This window comes from Rhopilema esculentum, chromosome 15 (genome assembly GCF_057945365.1).
Source record: "Rhopilema esculentum isolate cy_ngs chromosome 15, ASM5794536v1, whole genome shotgun sequence".
Lineage (NCBI taxonomy): Eukaryota > Metazoa > Cnidaria > Scyphozoa > Rhizostomeae > Rhizostomatidae > Rhopilema > Rhopilema esculentum.
The window spans coordinates 5,259,778-5,280,361 of NC_142829.1; the positions used below are offsets into that span (position 1 = coordinate 5,259,778).

A 20,584-nucleotide genomic window follows, 5' to 3' on the forward strand; every position below is an offset into this window, starting at 1 on the left:
ATATGATACCTGGCCTCGTTGTAATTCATTTCCAACCACGCGACCTTTAAAATGGCGTTGGCCAAAAACGGGAACAAGGAGCATGGAAGCATTGAGGTATATTTCGCGAAAAAACTTGCCAACAACGACAAAAAGGTACGCGACCGTGCTGTCAAACGAATCAGATCATGGCTGTCAGGTAGACCTGGAGATACGTTTACAGATCTTGATATTATGAAACTCTGGAAAGGGCTCTTCTACTGCATGTGGTTTTCAGACAAACCACTCGTCCAAGAGGACCTTGCAGATTCGCTCTCAAAATTGATCCATTCAATGAAAGATCTATCAGCTGCATACAAGTTTTTTAACTGCTTTCTTCAGACTATTGGTCGTGAATGGCATGGTATTGATAAATTAAGGCTTGACAAGTTCTACATGCTTGTAAGAAAAGTCGTGAAAGAAGTGTTGGAATATGTACATCAAACAAGATGGAACGAAGACGTCTTGAACAAAATGTGCGAAGCTTTACTTGCAGGGCCTTGCAGTGTAGCAACAAAGTCGTTTCCTGATGGTATTAGGATGTTTGTGGCAGAGGTATTGCTGGATGAGCTACAAATAGTTGTTGGAGAAACTCATCCTCTTGCTGCAAGTTTGAGCAAGCTAATTGATCCTTTTATAGTATTGTCAGCGCAGAATGAGAGTATTATTGTTTTCAAATCAATAGAGGATGAATTATTCAAAAAATTGCTTTCCAAAGAAGAAGGATACAAGCTAAGTTTTGATATTGACTTTGAGACCATTGGCACAAGAATCTTCCAAGAAGCCACCAAAGACAAAGTATCCACTAAAAGAAGGAAGAAGTTGCTAAGATATTCAAATTTTTTCAAAGAAGCCAGCAAACAAAAAGAATTAGATTTAAGTCTTCAAAAACAGGATGCCTCAGATCAAAAGAAAGTAAAGAAGGAAAAGAAGAAAGCAAAGAAGAGAAAACTAGAGGAGAGTGAAAATCAGGGCAAAAAAGGGAAAAAAGGAATGAAGAAGGTAAAGGAAGAAGACCCTGGTTTACAACCAAAGCCTTCAAATGATAAATCTAACAAGTTAAATATTGAAACTACAGATGAGGCTAGCTTGAAAGTCAGTGACGAAGCAGCCAAGGAGGAAAACACAGTTGTGGCGAAGAGTTCAGACACAGATATGGTATCAAGTGATCAGCAGTCAGAAACCCAAGACTGCATTGTTAAAAAGCTAGATTTTGAAAGCACCTTCACACAAGATGAGTCATCAGAAGGTGCACAAATGGATAAAAGTAAGAAAAACCTATCAGCAAAGAAAAAGAAAAAATCAAATCGAAAATCAACCAGTGTTGAAAAAAGTTTAACTGATACTGAGTTAAATGTTAGCTTAGATCAAGCAAAGGACAAGGCAAAAACTGAAGATCATGACAGTACCCTCAGTGCAGGTTGTCAAACATCAACAAAGAAAGACCAGTCTGCAAAAACAAGGAAGGCCAAAACTCCCATTTCAAAGAAAATAAGTTCAAGCCCAAAGGGACCAGTGACGCGGTCAAGCACTAAGAAAAAAGTTGTTTTTGAATTATCAAGGAATGCAGTCACTACAATTTCCAAATTGAAAGTTAACCCTGCTAGTGTTTTCACTCCAGAACAAAAGCCAGTAAAAAGTGCATTAAAAAATTCAACACCTCGTAGAAGAGCTTCTGATTTCTTTTGAGTAAGATATTATTAGTTTAATTGTACAGGTACATTAAATTGATAAATAGTGCTTGAATATCAGTATGATTTTATTATTACAATGCATTTTTTTCTGGAATGCTCCTTTAGCATATTGTTCTTATTGCAATGCCACTGTATGGTCATTTATAAAGCTTTTTGATAGTTTTCAAACATATTAAGTTTAATTTTTGATAAATTTTATTAAATAGATTATTCCTTCTGCTTTTAAGTTATCTATTTTATTGAACAAATTCTAAGTCATTTTTCTTTTTCTTTGGGACTATATTTCTGGAATAAGACCCAGCAAAAAGTGGTAGCCACCTGAGGGGGGAGGGGTTGGAGGGGGTGGTTGCCCCAAATATTTTGGAAGACAATTGACTTTTGTTCCAAAACAATGAACATACACGATGTCATCTTAACAAAACAAGAATATCAAAACAAGTTGCTACTACTTCCAGCAAACTGTGATTTAGCCATAAATAAAACACATCAATTCAACAGTATATGATAGCAAAATCCAAATGATTTCCTCTGAACATTTCCTGATTACTTGGAGTAACTAATTACAATTTTATAATCTATACAAATGGAAAGTTTTTGTTAAAATATCTTTATGTCCAAGATGGGCTGGTTTTGACTTTAAAAGTTGCTTTCTTGTAACAACAGAAGTAAAAACTAATTTTTGGGAAAGTCCTTTTCATCCAGATTGTTTGTCCCACCTCCATACTGTTCCATCGTCACAAGTTGCAATCAACACACTGGTAAAATAGAGAGAAATTCCAATAAAACAGTTGGCTACAGGAAAATTTTAAATCACTTGAATGCAACTCAGCTGAATATATTGGAGAAGTTAAGGGGTCATTCTCATAATACCTACGCACAAAGTGGGGAGGAGGGGATCTGACGAAAAGAGTACATTGCGTACAGGTAGAAGGAGATGGAAGGGGGATAAGAGAGTTTGAGTAAGTACACAAAATGTTTTTAGATACAATTTTTTTAAAAAGAACCACATTGATTATCAATTTAAAGGTAGATCCGTGGATTTTGGTTCATTTAAAACTTAATCCTCATAATTGCTTTGGAACCGGACTGTGTATGTGTGCAATGAGATCAAATGTTGCATGTGGTGATCCAAATAAAATCATGCTTTGCACGACATTTGCTTACCAATTAATTTTAAATTGTTTTATCAAAAAAGTAATCTGCTATGACATCCTTTTTCTTAAAAGTCAACAGTTTTTCAAAGTCTAAAAGTACCTAAAAATGAAAAGTTTTAAAGGCACTTACCTTGCATCTTTGTTGAAACAGATTTGTCTAATAGTTGTTGTGCACTTTGGATAAGTCAAAGATACACATCTACAAAACAAAGTAGCTATATTCAAAATATGGACTTATAAAAGAAAAATCACGGATAAACCGAAAAATATCACCTGCCAATATTTATAGATACAAAACAACAGTTTCCAGCACTTTTGAAAGCAGATGATTGATAATGCTTTGCGCTTTCTTGAGTTTTTCTCAAGCTTATATGCACCCTGTGCAATTAGCCATAATTTCTTGTATGTTTACCGAAAGTTGAAGAATACCTACTTTGCATTTGCTGGTTGATTAACGTCTAGATCCCAAAGGAATATTTTTCCAGTTTGATTGCCAACGGCAAGAAGCTATGTATATAGAAAAAAAATTTTCAATCAGTAATCACATTGAAAAAAGCAAAAGTTTTGAACAATAGTTCTTAAGCTTTTGGTCTGACACTTCTGCGTATAAAATGTTAGAATATAGATCAAAAACTCTATGCTAGAAAATATTTATACCCAGTTTTAGATCAAATAGACCAACCAGAAATGGGAGCACATGGCTTTAGAGGCTGCCCAGTGAGTTCTCATTTTTCTGATTGGCCTATTTCGATCTACAGTTGGGTATATAAGGATCCAAATGTGATAGTAGTGGCAGGCTTACTTTTAAATTGAAATCCATTGCAAATTTGATGAACCAAATGTCACACTGGTTGAACTCGAATCTACAAGAATAAAGAAAAAATTTTGAACTTTGTAAAGTATATATAAATTCTGAAAATGAGAAAACCCAACTTAAAGAGCATCTCAGAAAGTTTAACATAGCTATCATTCCTAATTTTGCTGTGCTAATTGATTTTGAGAACCTGGTTGTAAATTGAAAGGCTGAATACTTACTACAACACTAGAGCAAATATAAAGGATCAGAGATAAAAGCAAAAATTTGTTGCACAAGAGTGACAAAAACAAACAGGGACTATGAGCAAGAGAACTTGCAGAATTCAAAAACAAGGTTTAATCCCAGAAAGAGTAAATTGCATGAAATTTAGAAGCAAAATGAAGGATTAACATCTATCAAACTGAAGTGCCTTATAATTTCAAAAAAACAGCAAAAAGCAGAAACATAACATCATAAAAAGTACTTTTCATCTGAGGAGAGGGAATAGACATCTTAATGACCCAAAGGTAAGAAGAAATTTTTATCCAGGTATGAATCCAAGTAACACGAAAGGAATGATGGGGACATCTGAGAGGGCAAAATACTGTAAATATGGATCTGTTGAATATTTAAAAGAAAATGAGGTATTCAGATAAAAACAATATAACTGACACTCACTTATGAAGTACAGAAACCCCAGTTTCTGATGCACCTTGCTAAAAATGAGCATATTAAACAGTTAGCTTAAAGCTGACATAGCTGTTAGCTGAAAGCTCATCAAGTTAAAGCTCATTATCATAACACTGTAGACTTATAAAAAGTTCTATCTTTGGCAACTTCTCAAGAATTCATGTGCAGTATGGCCTTAAAATGATAACAACATTAGTCATGCTTAAATATAAAAAAACCAGATTCCACAAAATGCTCAGGCTGGCAACAGGAAGCATCATATTAGAGAAAAAAGCTGCCAAAAGTACCTTTTGAAGCAGTTTGTCCATTGGCATTTTTGGTTTCCAGAGTATAACTTTATTATCACAAGACTGTAAAACAAAAAACTTATATTAACTGGTTATAAAGGTAATTTTTTCCCAATTTATAGGCCCAAAGTTTTTTCAGAGCAATAACATGAATATAAAAAACAATCTGTAAATCTTTGTTCATATTTCTGTTATATTTAAAGGTCTCTAGCTTTCTATCTGTTTTGATGCAGACGGGCAAATAAAGCATGCCATTTAAATACAAGTTGCTTTTTAAAGACTTAAATACAAGACCACCAGACCATCAATAAATTGAACTTCAATAATGGAAACTTGAATGATTAGTCTTTAGAAATTGCATGCGCTAAAATTTACATTCAAAGCTCAATGTCAATTATCCTTTGAAAATTCACAGCTTGGATCCAGGATGAATTAGGGAAGCTCCCTGTTGGAACATGCTGCCCCCCTATCTGAAGGTAAATGAAGGTAAAGAATCAAACAGATTGCCAAAAGCCTGGGGTGATATTTAAGCACCAATGCTAGAAGGCCAGGCCCTCTGTATAAAAATTACTGGTACCACCACTCCTGCTGATCAATCCATGGTACTCTTATAAATTATTACATAATGTACCAACTGAGGGCTCAAAAAATTTCTTTATAACTCAAACGATAGAAATCGCTATTACTCCAAGAAACATAGAGCAGACAGATGTCTTTATCGGTTTTGCCAATACCTTTTACTTTTCATTTTCCCATTCCGAGCTTAAGCCAATTTAACAGGGGGATATAAATTCTTAACAATGCTCCTTTTTGAAGCCATGTTTGAAGCAGCTTCATGTCTTAATGGCATAAATAACTTGACAAGGTTTAAAACTTAACCAGGTTCAAAGCATAATAGGGCTGAAAGCTTTGATCCCATTTGGCTTTATTACTCGTTGTAAAAATACCTGTTTGCATCTTTTAATGAAAGCTCTAATAGTAACACTCAAAGCCACAACGTGAAGTCAGGAAAAAATAAACAATGTTGATCAAATTTCACTGATGGTTTAGTCTTGTAGATTGACCTACTGAGTACTGATAGAAAATTCACTTAAAAACTATAATGTTTTTATTTAGTTAATGTTTAAAAGGCAACATATACAAAGATGATAAAAAAGGTGGTGATGAGATCTGACCACCCCCACCCCAGCCCCCCCCCCCCCTCCCAAGGGCCAATTAACTTTTTCAAAAGAACAAAAGATTTCTTGGGATTTTCAGAACTTCCCTCAAAGGCGTATAAGATTTCCAGGACGTAATTTTCCATTCAAACCCCTCCCCTGCATGGAAAACATGGTATTGCACACTTATGTTAGAGACACATCCAATGGTATCTCTTGCAATGATAAAAAGAGACGTAGCTCGAAATTTCAATGACAATATTGTAAACTAACGATTAACTGTGAAGTTTCCAAAAGGCCATTCAATGAATATCAGGACAAACTTTACAGCAGAAATCTAGACATCAAACATATTTTGACCCGTTAACATTAATTGCAATCCATTCTTAAAATAATCTGGAAACTACAGCAATACAATATTAAAGTTGTCAATTCCCAGGTCTAGCTACCTCAAAAACCTATCAGCGGTTTTGCATAGTTTAATGAAACATTTACGTTTACAGCATTTGTGTGATACACTTATAAGGTGATTCTAAGGCCTATCTTGTTTCAACGAGCTACCAATAGAAATAGCTATTCACCTGATTACAGGGCTTCCCTTATTGAAAAAAATGCTGACAAGGTTTATTTTATATAAATCTTATCATTATAGGTAAGGGTTAAATTTTCTGTGATGTTGTTCGAAGAGCTTTGGCAAAGTTAATCGTCTTACGAATAACTTACCTATGTTTCACAATTTTTACCTCCTCCACTTATAATAATAATAATACAACAATGAAACAATACCTTTGAAAGGATAAGGTCGCCATACCATCGAACACAGTCTACGTAATTCCTATGAACATCTCGTGTCGAAAAGGCCGGGTAATGCACATTGAGCGGTAAAAAGCTCCTGAAATCAAGCAATTAGTGTCAAGCAATTAGTGCAACAGTAATTCTTGAAAAAAAGTTAAAAAATCAACTTTCTACAAAAATATTTTCGTAGGGGTATATGCTTTAAAGGTGTGGGAAATACTTTTAATTCTTCTTCTTTATCCTTAACATTCTCTACTTAATGCTGGAGTCATTGAAAGCAGCAGGAAAACCATACTATAAACTGAACTTTAGAACTGTTTTAAATGACTGCGGAACTTCTTGTGCCTTGTTTGACTTCAAAGTCAGGAATCAGACTATGAATAATCGCATATAAGGGTGAAAACAATACTTTAGAATAATATATATCACCAATACTTGTGCATTTAGAGGGATGGACAACAGTAGAAGCTGAGGGGAAATTTCCAAGTTTTGAAAGCAACTTTCCGTATTTCGTTGTGAAACAGGCAACTACAAAGAATTAGTCTTATGCATAACCCCAAAATATCTACCTGAATAAAACAAACCGTGGCACAAAAAACTAGAAGAAAGGCATTCCGTGGTAGATAGGAAATTTTAGGAAAGTTAACTTGCCTCAAATTGCCTTATACCTTAAATCCAGATGTACCCTAAACCCCCTTTCGAATAAGCCCCCCTCGAATAAGCTCCAACCCTGAAATTAAAAAACCTTTGAAAAGCCTCCACCTTCGAGTAAGCCCTCACTCGATAATGCCAATTTTAGGGTAATAGTAAGCCCCCATTGGTGCTTAATGGAGCTACAACAGGAGTACACGATTCACAACTCATTCAATGGGCGAAAGAAAAAAGCTAAAGAAATTATACTTTTGCGAAAAGACAATGCAAGACTATCGAAAATTTGATGTTTTCACTTTGACTCATACTTTTGAATGATATCTAAAAAAGAGTTATTTAGGTATATTGAAAATGATCTTGAAAATCGTGAAAAAGCTATAAAACGAGCTAAACATGTAGACACATTGTAGACGATTTTCACAAGTCCCCCTCGAATAACCCCCCCCCCCTTTGAATTAGCCCCCATGTAAAATTGCTAAAATTAACAAGACCCATGGGGAGATATTTCCAGGATTTAAGGTAAAGGTAAACCCCATATTTAATCTAGGGAGTTTCCATGAGAGCTCATAAGTAAGCATTACGTAAATGATCAATTAAAGTGGAAGAATGACACTGTAGCTACCTTGAATCAGCTGTTGGATCATGTTTGAATGAATCATCTATTCGCTATTGGACCAAGAAGAAATGATTAAGAAAAGAGATTAACTGAAAGATATTAGGAAGTTTAAGCATTGCTATAAATTTTGAGAAACATTTACCAGCGGGAAATAAGTAGGCTACGGAACCCACTGGCAGCAGAGACAAACTACAATTGCGATATTACTGCTTTTTAAAGGAGAAGGAGTGTCATGGAATGTCATGAAGGAATGTCCTTCACGAAAAGAATAGTAAAATAGAACTGAAAGCGCTGAAAGATGACCTAACTATAGCCTGGTAGACAGTAGACGGGTAGATAGATTCCTAACTAAAAATTATATATATATAATTATACCAAGCCCAGGAATAGAAAATACCCTTAGCTAACCCATATGTTTACCATTTTATACTTCTCTGTTTCCAAGGGCCAGATCTTTAAAGAATGATCCATACCACATGATACCAGCTTTGTTCCAAGTATGTCAAGATCCTTTGAAATGCAAGTAAAAGAAACCATATGTTTGAAGAAGTGGAGGCGAGAGCCTTGTCTTGTTACGTCTATACGTTATATTATCCTACTTATAAAAAATATGTCAATGTATTATTTGACTTTTATGAGAAAAACTTGCTGCAGTTGGAAAACTGACGACCACAACAAGAATTTCAAGAATACCATAACTATATCAGCAAAGTTGACATTGTGTTGGTAAGAAGACAAAACCATTTCTTCATTATATTTATAACAGACATCGCAAGAGAACTTGAATTAGAAGATAAAAATCTAACGACTAAGACTAAATTTGCCAATGAACAGATTTCCCCTTGTCATTTACATACCCAGCTTTATTCAAAAATTCATTCAATTAAAGGAAAGCTATGTTGAAACATGAATGAAATACATACAATGCTTAGCACTTCATCCCTATGACCATTGACACCTCCAAGTACACAAACGCATATATCAGTTTTGATATTCCAAATCCTTATCGAATGATCTGGAAGAACCAAAATGCATTAAAAGCAACAAAGAACATTTATAGTTCCTCTTGCAATCTTCTTATAATTTCAATCACCTTTTTCAACGACTTAGTTAATTATTTCGCTATAACTCTCGTTTTAACTGGTTTTTCTGACGTCATGACTTACGTGCTCCAAATGACATCGTCATTGTTACTTTGTTCTTGTCAAGAGCGCTTTTTGGACTGTTTAGAAAAAGCGTTTTGAATAGTAGTGGGATTCAATAGATTGATTATAATTAAAATTATCTCTAGTAGCATTGGCTCACCTTTACTTGCTGAAAACAACAACAGCGGTTCCACTGGATGAAAGCGAAGCTCGTTTATACTGCTTCCATGGCCTTGATAGTACTAAAATGGCAAATGATAGTGACGGAACTTATGTAAGAGAAATATACCAGAGTGAGCTAAATCAACTAGGCCAATGCATAAAGCTCAATGCATAAAGTTTTGACACAATATTATTAAACGTTGATATCATCAGCACAGCAGATGTCATTATTCTCAGCTTTACATGTAAACTGCCTTTTTCAATTTTATGGTAAAGTTTTAAACAGTGCAACTAACATTTGAGTATTGGAAACATAAGTTGACGTTTTGTTCGTATTAGTTAAAGCCTTCTAGATGAGATGAGTAACTTTCTTGTAGAGTTGGATTTCATCTTTGGGTAAGAGGTTAATTTGGGTTTGGGAAAAAATGAAATCGAGCAGTGTAAATACCTTGGTGCTCTGCCTTCTTGCAACACTGAAACAAATGATGCAAAACAAAATTAACGAATGTAGTCGCGATTCAGTGTTTTAATGAAGAAATGTACTGAGTCTGAGATGTCAGAACAAACCCAAATCCTTCAACTGGCATCATAAATCTGTTTTGTTTATTAAACGTGCAAACATTATAGCGTCTTTTATCATTTTCAATACAACTCATACAAAATATTCAACAAATATTTCCTGATAATAGGAAGCCTAAAACATATGAATCTATGAAGAAAGACAGTTTACATTTGAATCTATAAAGAAATACAACAACAGCTTAAACGATATATGGTAAAACAGATTCTTTGTTATATTTATTACCTCACAACATGGATGGCTCCTTTCACACCAGCAAATGCCAAGATCTGATCAGATGTTTCAGTATTATATGACCATGCACTAGTATAATAATTTTCTTCAGGCTAACATTGGGCATTAAGGGAACCAACAATGTTTTTCATGACAATGAAAACGCAAATATATTGTATAAACTAGCAGGTTAACTTTAGCACTGCACAGGCACCACACAGCCATTGGGCTAGCAGGGGCTATAGCCCCCCAACTTATATGCGATAATAGCCTGGAAAAGATTTTACAAGGTCTTCTCTAACACAACTTTGGATAGTTTACTCCTCTGAAGTAGCAGTTCTTCTTGACTGGGAACCTTTGTGTTATTATATAGGTGTTTTATCTTGTTTAATGATATAATGTATTTTCTAACTTGGCTATCTTGGTGTTTTAATGACCTTTTATAGCTATTGATATCTCTGAACCAGACTGTTTATAAAAATTCAGAGAAATGAGCAAGTATTTTCTAAAAGGGGCGTTTCCCGGCGTGCTGGAAGGCGTGACCTCAAAAAATGTTCAGACATGCCCATTCCAGCCCCTCCACTCTTAGACTGGTGCACGGTCCCTGGAACTGCAAACAGCATTTCAAATGAACCAAAGACAATCTGGCACAGGAATATAACCAGCATTTTGCTGCTAAAGACAACAACTTAAAGGATACATCCGAGTCACAGTAATTCTGCAGCAGTGTGATTCTTCCAGAGCCTTCTTCACATTTGTAAACTGAAACCTTGAAAGGGATAATGATAAAAGCTGCTGACACACACAAGCATTGTATTTAATTATATGCTAAATATTTGCTCAAACCATTGTCAGCTATTTCAAAAAAACTGCTGATTTAGCGTTTTGTCACATGTCTTTCAAAGTTAACATAATGGCAAAATAAAAAATCTAAACAGCAAATGATCTACTGTACAAATCCTTGTCGGTTCTAGGTTTTTGCAATGCTGGGATGCATCTGAACCAGAGGGTTGTAGATTATCTTTTTCATAGTTGGTTGGCTAAAGTGTCAGCTTCCTGGTAGGAATTTTTTGTGAAACAAGTGTAATAGTGTATCTGTCTTTTCTTCATCAGTAAGTTTACATTCCATACAACATGGTCAGTGAAATCAAGGTGTACTCCTTATATAATTTGAAGGAGAAAAGTGCCAAAAATCATGGTCTTTTTAAATAAACAAAACATTTTTAAGCGTTGTAAACAAGTATACTTTAGCAGACAAATAATCCCTTTAAAAAGGTAATTTTTTATTAATACCATCTAGATGCATCTAGTTAAGAAGTAACACTTAAAATCTCTATAAGTTAAAAAGAGAAAACTCAGAAGAGACTCGTTTCTCTAGTAATTTGAATACTCACCCGATTGCTTCCAACAGTTGCAAACACAAGTGGATCTTTTTCATCATCATTTAATAACTGATAAAACTGTACTCCAAATATTGGTTGCTTGTGATCTTCCTGAAATCAAGAAATTACTTATAATCTTTCACTTACCATTTGAAAATGAAACACACATTTAAATGGGTACATTGTATTTGAAAGAAATGTGATTCACATCACAACAATGCCTCAACTGCCAGGTTCACAACAGTTACTTTTACATATTTTTTGAAAGATCACGCCAGGGCAAATCAATCACAAAAATATTTGAATGTATAACAAAACAATATCATCTTTTTTCCTACACATCAGGATCAATAAGCATAACACGGTGGAGGCAGTAACTTCTCATTTGCAATTTGCGATCAAAGGGGGTGCTTATTCAATCGGGGGGGGGGGCTCATTTATCAAAATCGCTTTATGGAATGTGCTCATTTAGGGGGGGGGTGCTCTTTTCAAGTCATAACCAACATCGTGATGGCTTTTATAACCATTATTATAATTGTAGCAACAAGTTGGTTCTTGCAACCTGTTTATCTTCTATATATCCATGTTTATCTCTATATATCATCACTTTGCCTCCGCAAAGGGCATACGAAACCTACAAAACAGGCGAAGGAAAAGTGCCTAGAAACTACACTAAAACATGATAAAAATGTAAGAGCAATGGCTCATTGGCCTCGTCAAGGCTTACTCTTGTCAATGGTGGTTTTGTTTCGGACAACAGAGCTCATTCCACCGAAAATTGGGATGCAAAAAGGGAGGTAAATTGAGGGGTTTTAGTTAGACTATCTTAGTTCTCTTATTTTATATATCATAATGAAGAGATCAAGCAAGAATATGCAATAATAACCTTTAAATAGTTTGTGCATTTATAGGAAGCTTTGGTTTTCTGATATTGCTGTGAACCAAACACTCTTTTTCTTCTCTTTCTCTTCCCATATCCATCAGATTTTTGCTTCTTTTTTGATGCTTGTGAAGATGATATAGTGTTTGATGAGTCACTTTCATCCCCACTTTCATCTAAAATAAAACCCATTAGAATGAAAATTTGATAACATATTCCTAGGTAAAAGTGATTCACTCTAACTTTTAAGTTTTTTAGACATTGTTCCAAATTGCAGAAAAATTATGCAATTTTAAGAAAGAATCTCCCGAACAAGCTGAGAAGATCAGCTCTCAAGGCTTGTGACACGACAGTAGAAAGGAGAAAGCCCTTTCTCTTCTTGTTTCTTTCTCAATCCTTCACTCTGGCGGTTTCCATTCCATCCAAGCCTTAAGGCTGAAATATTCGATTAAATATACGGCCCATATAAATGAAAAAATGTCTCCCTTTGCACTCATCCATTAAATTGAATCAGTATTTTAAAGCGTCCCCTCGTTCCATTATGGACTCTGATGAGAAATGTGCTGCTGCTTCTGCTATTATTGCAAATGTTTTTCAAAAACAAAAGCGTACGCGCAAAAAAATAAATAGGCAAAATAGATCTGTTAAGCTCTTGTTGACTGAAGAATTGAGCTGGGAGTTGATAACACGCTTTTGCAAGAATTATGTCTGGAAAAATATGACCAATGCCAAAAGTTTTTGAGAATGACTTGCAAAAATATTGATGAGCTTTTGCAGCTTGTCGAAATTGATAATCAACACAAGGCTGCGAGAGGCAATACTAGCAAAGATAAAATTATCAGCAAGGCTTGTTAATTTTGTTTGCCTTGCATCTCTGTTGCGATACAGCGACAGTCTTGTGTTCCAAAGACAGCTTTCCTCTCTCCATATATTTATAAACTCTTTGCCTTTTTTAATTCTTTGAATCTTTGCAGGCATTTATAAGAGTTTCAGAAAGCTGGGTGATCAAAAAATAACATGGCTGATTGAGTGAAGCTCTTGGAGTGCAGTGTGCACCATTAAAGACATGTCCAACTTTTTCAAAGGAAGTTTCACTTTGTTGAAACAGCTATTTTGACATCCAATTTTGAGTTTACACTGTTAATTTGCCAGTGATCCATTTTATCGAATCAATGCAAATGCATAGTGTATTTCAGCCTTTATCCAGGGCCTCTGACGAGAGGGGGGCAATGCCTCCCCCACTCTTTTTTGCAAAACATAACATAACATAACATAACATAACATAACATAACATAACATAACATAACATAACATAACATAACATAACATAACATATAAATCTAATGTTGTAAGTGCTTCTGCGCTTGTTCATTAATTAAAAATACTATTGTTTCATTAGTGTAGATTAGAGGTGGCTCGAGAGCAGGGGGAGGGGGGGGTATAGGGGATCGATTGTGATCTTTGTTCAAATTTTTTTTATGATTGTTGAATTTTCCCTTGCCCCTCTCCCAACTTTGAAACCTGCGTCGGAACTCAAGTTATCTCAGGCTAAAAACTTTTTCCTGGAGTTTAAGGCTATTATAAAAAATCATCTAGAAAAAAGGCCTAAGATCAAACAATATAAAACTTACTCATTTCATTTTCAGTGTTAACCTGTGGGCTGTTGAGGTCCTCTGATTCAGTCTGCATCGACGATGTGTCTTCATCAAGCTCCAGTTTAAAAGTGGTATCTCCGCTTTGGTTTGTTTCAAACGACATTTTGAAATTTTCACCTACTTTCTGTCATTAAAAAGCGCGCGTGGATTCTCTTTCACCAAAACAAATCCGTCTGAGGCGAAATCCAGCGCAGCGACATCTATTTCCAACCAGCAACCAGTGCCAGCAACAGAGTCATCAACAATAATTAATACCGGGGCAGGGGACCAATGCCCCCAGAAATATCCCAATCTTATTGCAGAAGCTATTCAATATGGACTTCTGTGGATCCGATATGCAAATTTTTAACCATTTATGTTTTCATAGCCAATGGCGGATTGGCTCAGAATTTTTAACCGGCCATGAAGAGCTGAGGGGGCCCAGGTGGGTGTGGTCTGGGAAATGGGGATGCCTTCTAGTAGAAAACTAAGTTAAAAATAATAAGAAAACTAACCTCAGATCCATAAAGGATGGTAAGTTTAAAATGAAAGAATATCTGAGGTGTGAGGAATCCTCATCAATCCTTTAAAAGCAAGAACAGAAAAGTTCAAGTCTAGTTTCTATCCCGATTGCCTGGCTGAATGGAATGAACTAGATCAGGAGATTAGACTTGCACCATCGGCTACTTCCTTTAAAAAAAAGTTGATCTCCAAAATCCGTCCTTCTGCTAGCTCTGTTTTTGGGATTCATGACCCAATAGGTTTATCCTATCTCACTCAAATTAGAGTGGGTCTTAGCAAATTAAGCTTTCATAAATTCAAGCACAATTTTAGGGATTCCATAAACCCAATGTGCCCTAACAACGATGGTATCGAGACTACGGAACACTTTTTGTTGCTCTGCCCCGCCTTTAAAATTGAACGACGAAATCTTCTCGCTAGAGTCTTTGAATTAGTACAATCATTAGGGTATAACAATCTTTCAAATGAGGTTTTGATAGAACTTTTATTATATGGCGATAAAGACCTCCCAAACAACCTCAACAGAAATATAATCGAATTAACTCTCCAATATATTCACACAACTGGTAGATTCAAATAAGGTCACTGTTACCTTGCCACCAAGTCTCTTTTCATATAGTTTTGTATGCCTACTTATGCAGTATTTCCCGTTTATGTATATGTTGTATTTTACTATGTATGTATTATTATAATCTAGTTTATATATATGTAGTATTATTAGTTATATTCATATACATGTCATATCCCAGGGGGCAGTCATGTTATATTGCTCCTCCTGGGTTCTGTCCTTGTAATGTAATTTAGTAGTTTGTACGTACTGTTTTAGGTAATTTGTTGTGTAAGTTTTTATACCGAATATATATATAAAAAAAAAAAAAAATCCTCATCCCTACTGAAACTTAAACTTAAGTTGGCAGACCTGAAAGGAAACTACAAAGAAAAATATGCTGATTCTTTTTTAAGAAGGTGTGGTTCACATAAGGAATACATTAAACTCTTATTGGATTGTCCAAATTTCGATCAAAAACCTGAAATGGAAAAGACTTGTTTAGCGACAAATAAAGCCAAAGTTCAGAAAAAATCAATAAAACACTACAAATATTTCTTAAACCAAGGGATTGAATTTACTCAAAATTGTGATTTGCTTATACGTAGCATCAAGCTTTTGTTGTACCCAGTTGCGGGGTAACTGCTTCAAAATGGGGATTCAACTTTGTTATTATCATTATCAAATATTCTATGGTAACAGCTGGGCCCAGCTTGCAGATATTTTCATCAAATTAATTTTTTATACAGCTCTACAAAAATCTTATGCAAAACTCATATCTTATTTATGATTCCATAGCTAAATCACAACAAGAAGATTCCCTTGAAATTCTGGTAATCATCCCCTCAATTGGCTTGCTGTCAGTATTTCAGACTTAATATGTGCTTACATAGGATATTTTTTACAAAGCCTTTAGGTTAATTAATCAATTCGAAAACCATTTCAATCAAATGCTACCAGATATTGCATTTCTTTCCTTTGCATTCTAAGAAACCACTGATCAGTCCTGTCCCCTTTTTGCAACAACTTGGACTTCCTTTCTGAGAATCACTTTCGACTCAAAGTTTATTCGTCCATAATGTGCAATTTTGCTGATTCTTGTCATTTTCTTGACATCTTTTTTATGTCAATTTTTCATTCCATGAGGCAAAACCTTACCCGTTCGTGTTTCATGCTAAACGGTCAAGCGCAAGAAAAAACTAGATTATTCGGTAGAAGGATCTTTAAGAAGATGCGGCAGTCTCCGTTGAAGTATCATTCGCATGACTTTAGTAAAATAAATAGTTAACGTCGTAGTTTGTTTTAAAATTAACTACGGGATCACAGCAGGGGCGGATCCAGAGTTAAATCTGACTGACTTACAAAGAAGAAAAAAAGCATTAACGGGCGGGGTCAAAGGGTGTGGTCACAAAAAGGTCTTTTTGTAAAATGCATATCAAAATGGCATAAGTATATAAGAATGTTTGAATCAAAGATTTAACCGTCTCGTAAAGCAAAACCTTAACCATGAATTTGTAGGTACTTGGGATACAAATTAAGTCTTACAGATAAAAGAACACACTTTGCAAGAAAGGAATCCTTTGACCTTTGCATGTATATCTTTTTTCAATGGCATAATTAAATCTGCTTATTGCTAAACCTGTGTAAGTGTTGTTTCATTCATGAATCTTTGATCCATTTTGGTATTAATCAATTCCAATACTTGCAAAAGACTTTCTTCAAAAGACTTTCAAAATGCATTCTGACCAGTTTTCTTCCAAACAGAGCACAAAGTAGACAAACAGTGTCATCTAGTTGCTCTAAGTGTGCAATTAAATTGTTGTTCCCTTTGAACAGCAGTATTCAAATTTATGCAAAAGCATATCTAGTTTCTTTTCCACTTAATACATGTGGTGATTTATGCACTTTGTGTATGATTATGGGAAAGCTAAATATCTGTTAAAAGTCTTATTCAGCATCAATTTTTGGCTCATTACACAAAAAATAATAAATGAGCCAAGAGTATACAAATTTCCTTACTTTTTCAATGATTTTTTTATGATAAAGTTTTGTAACTGGCTTCCAGATATTTTGCATGATTTCATAATTCTGCATATCTGTCATGCCGGTAGCTTTCAGCTAAAAGTTCCAATGTTTGTCAAATTGACCATAAAAACTGGAAGATTTGGATTTGATAAAGCATTTGGCTAATCAGATTTGTTTTCTCCACTGATTCTAAAGTCATTTTAATGGAAATATTTTTAATAGAGGAAATCTTGGCTTGCTTTTCTGGTTGCTTCCTTTTTTCATTTTGGTTCTTTCTTGAAAACATGTTAAAGGTTGTTGCAAACAACTTTTTTGCCAGGAAGAGGAACAATATGGTTTGCATTGAATGATGGGTTAAGGTCACAACCACCTGCCTTAGACTATAGGTTCAATATTTTGATTGCTTTGCTTAGATTAATTTTTGCACTGCTTAGATTTATAACATGCCTTTTTAAACCCCAGTTTCTGAATAAAAGCAAACCATGAACATTTAATAACTCTATGATACACATAGATTGGGATCCTCTTCCTAACCTGACAATTTTTGATTAACCATGTTCAACACAACCAATGCACCATTTTTGAAAGAACCTGTAAGTATATCACTAGCTTCATTAGAAACTGAATGAGAAAAGAAAGTTTCCAACAGAGCAAAAGATCTCTCATAAGCAAGGCAAGAAATGCTGCAAGAAGATGGGAGTGGAAGGCATAAAACTCAGAGTGAAGATAAAATTCAGCAGATATTAATGCTCTCAGTAGATGACACATCTTTTCTAATGACAGAGAATCATTGTACAGGCAGTTTTCATTTTCCCTGAACCTAACCAACAATTTTTTATTTACATTCTACATAGGCATGCTGAAGCCTGGTGCTGCTGTAGCCCCTTATATCATGACGTATCTTATTTAAGTTGTGGCACAAAAGATATCAGTTGCAGACTTCCATAAGTGTTTGCTATCTTGTCTAGAGTAAAGTTATGACTACACAGTTTTCTGGCAGGAATAGCTTTTGAGATGATGAGTAAATGTAGACTTATGCATAAAGAGTTGAGAATTGCAGTTTATTGATTAAATATTTCCCGTCAATTGAATAAATCTTTAATGTTGTTTGAGCCTTGATAAAGAAAAGGATAGGAATCTAAAAATATTTTGACCATTCAGATATTTCTTCAAAGTTTAAAATAACAAAATGGCTTTTGAGGTATAGCTCAAAACCTGTAAACGAGCTTTTCTACAAAATATTTTGTTCTTGATCCATTTTTAAACCTTACCCAACCACCTTCCAACTTGTGTCAAAAAGCATCCCCCCCCCCAAAGGAATTAACTTGATAGAGAAATCTCAAGCTTAGGATAGTGTTTTAAGCAGTCAGTTAGGCAGCAAACCTAGCAAGAAATTTATATTGATAAAGGTTTTAAGATCTTTTCCCAATTTTTCCGATCAATTCAGTAATACGTGTTTGGAAATGGAATTTACAGTAATTGTTCCTTTTGTTGTTGCTGCTGTCCACACTTAAATTTCCCGCCACAAGCATTCCGATGGCAAATAAAATTCTACCTATCTCTCTAAATTTTACCAGCATTACTTGATAAATATCGCTACTTTGAAAGTAAGACCGTACCTTCCGGCAAAATTAATTTTTCTCCTGCTAGATCCAGCCATTTTCAGGGGATTAAATGTTGAATTGCTTGTCCTTTTTATTTAGGCCAACAACAGTAAAAACAAGAATCGATCTTTGCCTTTCAGTGGCCTTGATATTTTTTTTAGGATCTTTTTATAATTCGAGCCAATAAGTGACTTGATTGACTTCAAAATATCCATACTGCATCCGGAACCTGGTTATCAGACCCTCTACTCGATATCCTTTTGCCAGGCATTTGTTTACCTGAGACTCTGAGACTGAGAGGTAAAATTGCTGCGCAGGAGGGTATTGTCTTAGCTGCAATCTTAGTGGTAAGTCAGTGGAAGTCAGTCTTAAAATCCATACATCGCCTGGACCCCAAAATATTTCTCATACTGACCCCTGTAAAAATTATTTGCCTTATTGATCATACATCGCCTCTACTGACTTACGAGAACAATAGCGTTTTAGCATGGTGCAGAAAAGCTTTGTTAAAAGATGACCGCGCAGATTTCTAATTTATTCGACTGACTTACCAATGATATTGCGAGTTTTAACCCTAACATCTTTGTTCTAATGATTTATGCATTGAGCTGTGAATTTCTATGGGAGAATTTATTGATAGATCATTTCGTCGAACAGTTTTATAGAAAATTTTCGAACCTACAGTTGACAGATCTGATGATTTTGAACAGGCGCTATAGAGAATATGACAAATTAAAGAAAATCTTTGTGCTGTTGTCGGATTTGAGAAAAATGTGGTTGAGAGCTAATTTTTTTCATTTCGTTTCTACAGATTGAAAATTATTGACTGACTTCCGTGAGTCGGGTAAGTCAGTCTGGATCCGCCCCTGGATCACAGCTCTTTATTTTATTGCTAGCTTCGACCCTCATCGCAGGCATAATTTTAAGTGAAGTCTACAATTAATGCTGTGGATATAAACTGAACCTGGATCTATGAAAAATCAAAATTCCAGAGAGTTCCATTATATCAAAAATTCCAAATCCTTTTTTACCTTCCATAACTTACAAAAGTCATACTTTTTTTAATTTTGACCCAATCCTTTTTACAACCGCATGCATTAATGCGTTATTCAATCTTAGCTTTGATGTAATCCATGACGTTTATCATTCGAAATGGGACATCGTAAGACCTTATATTCCAAAATGAGGCTCTTTTCTGCAAAGATGGGGCCCTTTTGCCAGATTTTAAAGGGGGTCCACCGGCCACGGGCTAGTCCGTCACTGCTCAAAGCAACCTAATTCATACACTTTGCAGCATCAAATTACGACAGTTTAATAAAAAAGCTTGCCTTCAGGCACATTGCATAAGGAAATTTTACATTCTGTTTCAAAAAGAATTATGGTGGGTGACAGTTTGTTTGGAAATAACTATTGTCATACTTATGTTAATTCTGAATACAGTGGAAGCCTGCCTTCAACCACCTCGTTAATACGGCCACCGCGTTATTTCGGTCACATTTGTTTGGCCCGGAAAAACGGTCATACATAGTCTCATAAAAAAACCCCGTTAATGCAGCCTCCCGTTAATACGGCCAGCGGCCACATTTTGCAATCCCAAACAGCAGGATTCTTTATAATTCCATCCCGTTAATACGGCCATTTGTATTCATCAAAACTGTAATAAAATCACAATAATCTCATTCGTTTTACAAAATAACTTTTTATTATCACAATCGCTTGCTTTCAGGTGTGATTGCCCACACTCACAGTGATTGGCTGGAACGCAGAACGAGCCAGTCAAAAGTCACCGATTTTTTTGCAAAATCATGAACATAATTTGGTGATTAAGGCCCAAGAACCCAGGACTTCCGTTTCGTTTTGTTTGTGGATTAGTTATTTAACATTTTTTTATAACTTTGCCTACATTTCCAGATGTCTATTGAATAGAACAGTTTCTTGGGATGTTATTATTTATTTCTACCCCTTAAACTCCAAAATTTTACCCTTCCTCGTTAATACGGCCACCCCGCTAATACGGCCAATTTTTGGTGGC

General features: G+C 35.2%; 2 protein-coding genes across 2 annotated transcripts; one reads left to right on the plus strand and one right to left on the minus strand.

Annotated features, from left to right (window-relative positions):
• The first annotated feature begins 20 nt into the window (after positions 1 to 20).
• LOC135685110 (uncharacterized) lies at positions 21 to 1,795 on the plus strand. Its single transcript, XM_065200915.2, has one exon. It carries the CDS (start codon positions 52 to 54, stop codon positions 1,705 to 1,707), a length of 1,656 nt encoding a protein of 551 aa, XP_065056987.2. The 5' UTR covers positions 21 to 51; the 3' UTR covers positions 1,708 to 1,795.
• A 407-nt stretch (positions 1,796 to 2,202) lies between these two features.
• Positions 2,203 to 15,404, minus strand: LOC135685111 (polycomb protein eed-B). The gene is made up of 17 exons (XM_065200916.2): positions 13,852 to 15,404; positions 12,227 to 12,396; positions 11,353 to 11,451; positions 10,659 to 10,727; positions 9,971 to 10,071; positions 9,614 to 9,638; positions 9,164 to 9,245; positions 8,782 to 8,873; positions 8,279 to 8,368; positions 7,865 to 7,908; positions 6,583 to 6,688; positions 4,640 to 4,702; positions 4,341 to 4,378; positions 3,669 to 3,729; positions 3,300 to 3,373; positions 2,997 to 3,065; positions 2,203 to 2,467 (listed from the first exon to the last, which is right to left on the minus strand). Exons 1-17 carry the CDS (start codon positions 13,976 to 13,978, stop codon positions 2,407 to 2,409), a joined length of 1,371 nt encoding a protein of 456 aa, XP_065056988.1. The 5' UTR covers positions 13,979 to 15,404; the 3' UTR covers positions 2,203 to 2,406.
• Between the last annotated feature and the right edge of the window lie 5,180 nt (positions 15,405 to 20,584).

What these genes read in the sequence shown, in the direction of transcription:
- LOC135685110 (XM_065200915.2), top strand. Translation starts at nt 52, where the DNA reads ATGGCGTTGGCCAAAAACGGGAACAAGGAGCATGGAAGCATTGAGGTA.
- LOC135685111 (XM_065200916.2), bottom strand. Translation starts at nt 13,978, where the DNA reads ATGTCGTTTGAAACAAACCAAAGCGGAGATACCACTTTTAAACTGGAG. An exon ending in GGAGCCATCCATGTTGTGAG is followed by an intron (nt 9,639 to 9,970) that starts GTAATAAATATA and finishes CATTTGTTTCAG; the next exon opens with TGTTGCAAGAAGGCAGAGCA. An exon ending in TGTTTCAACAAAGATGCAAG is followed by an intron (nt 2,468 to 2,996) that starts GTAAGTGCCTTT and finishes CTATTTTACCAG; the next exon opens with TGTGTTGATTGCAACTTGTG.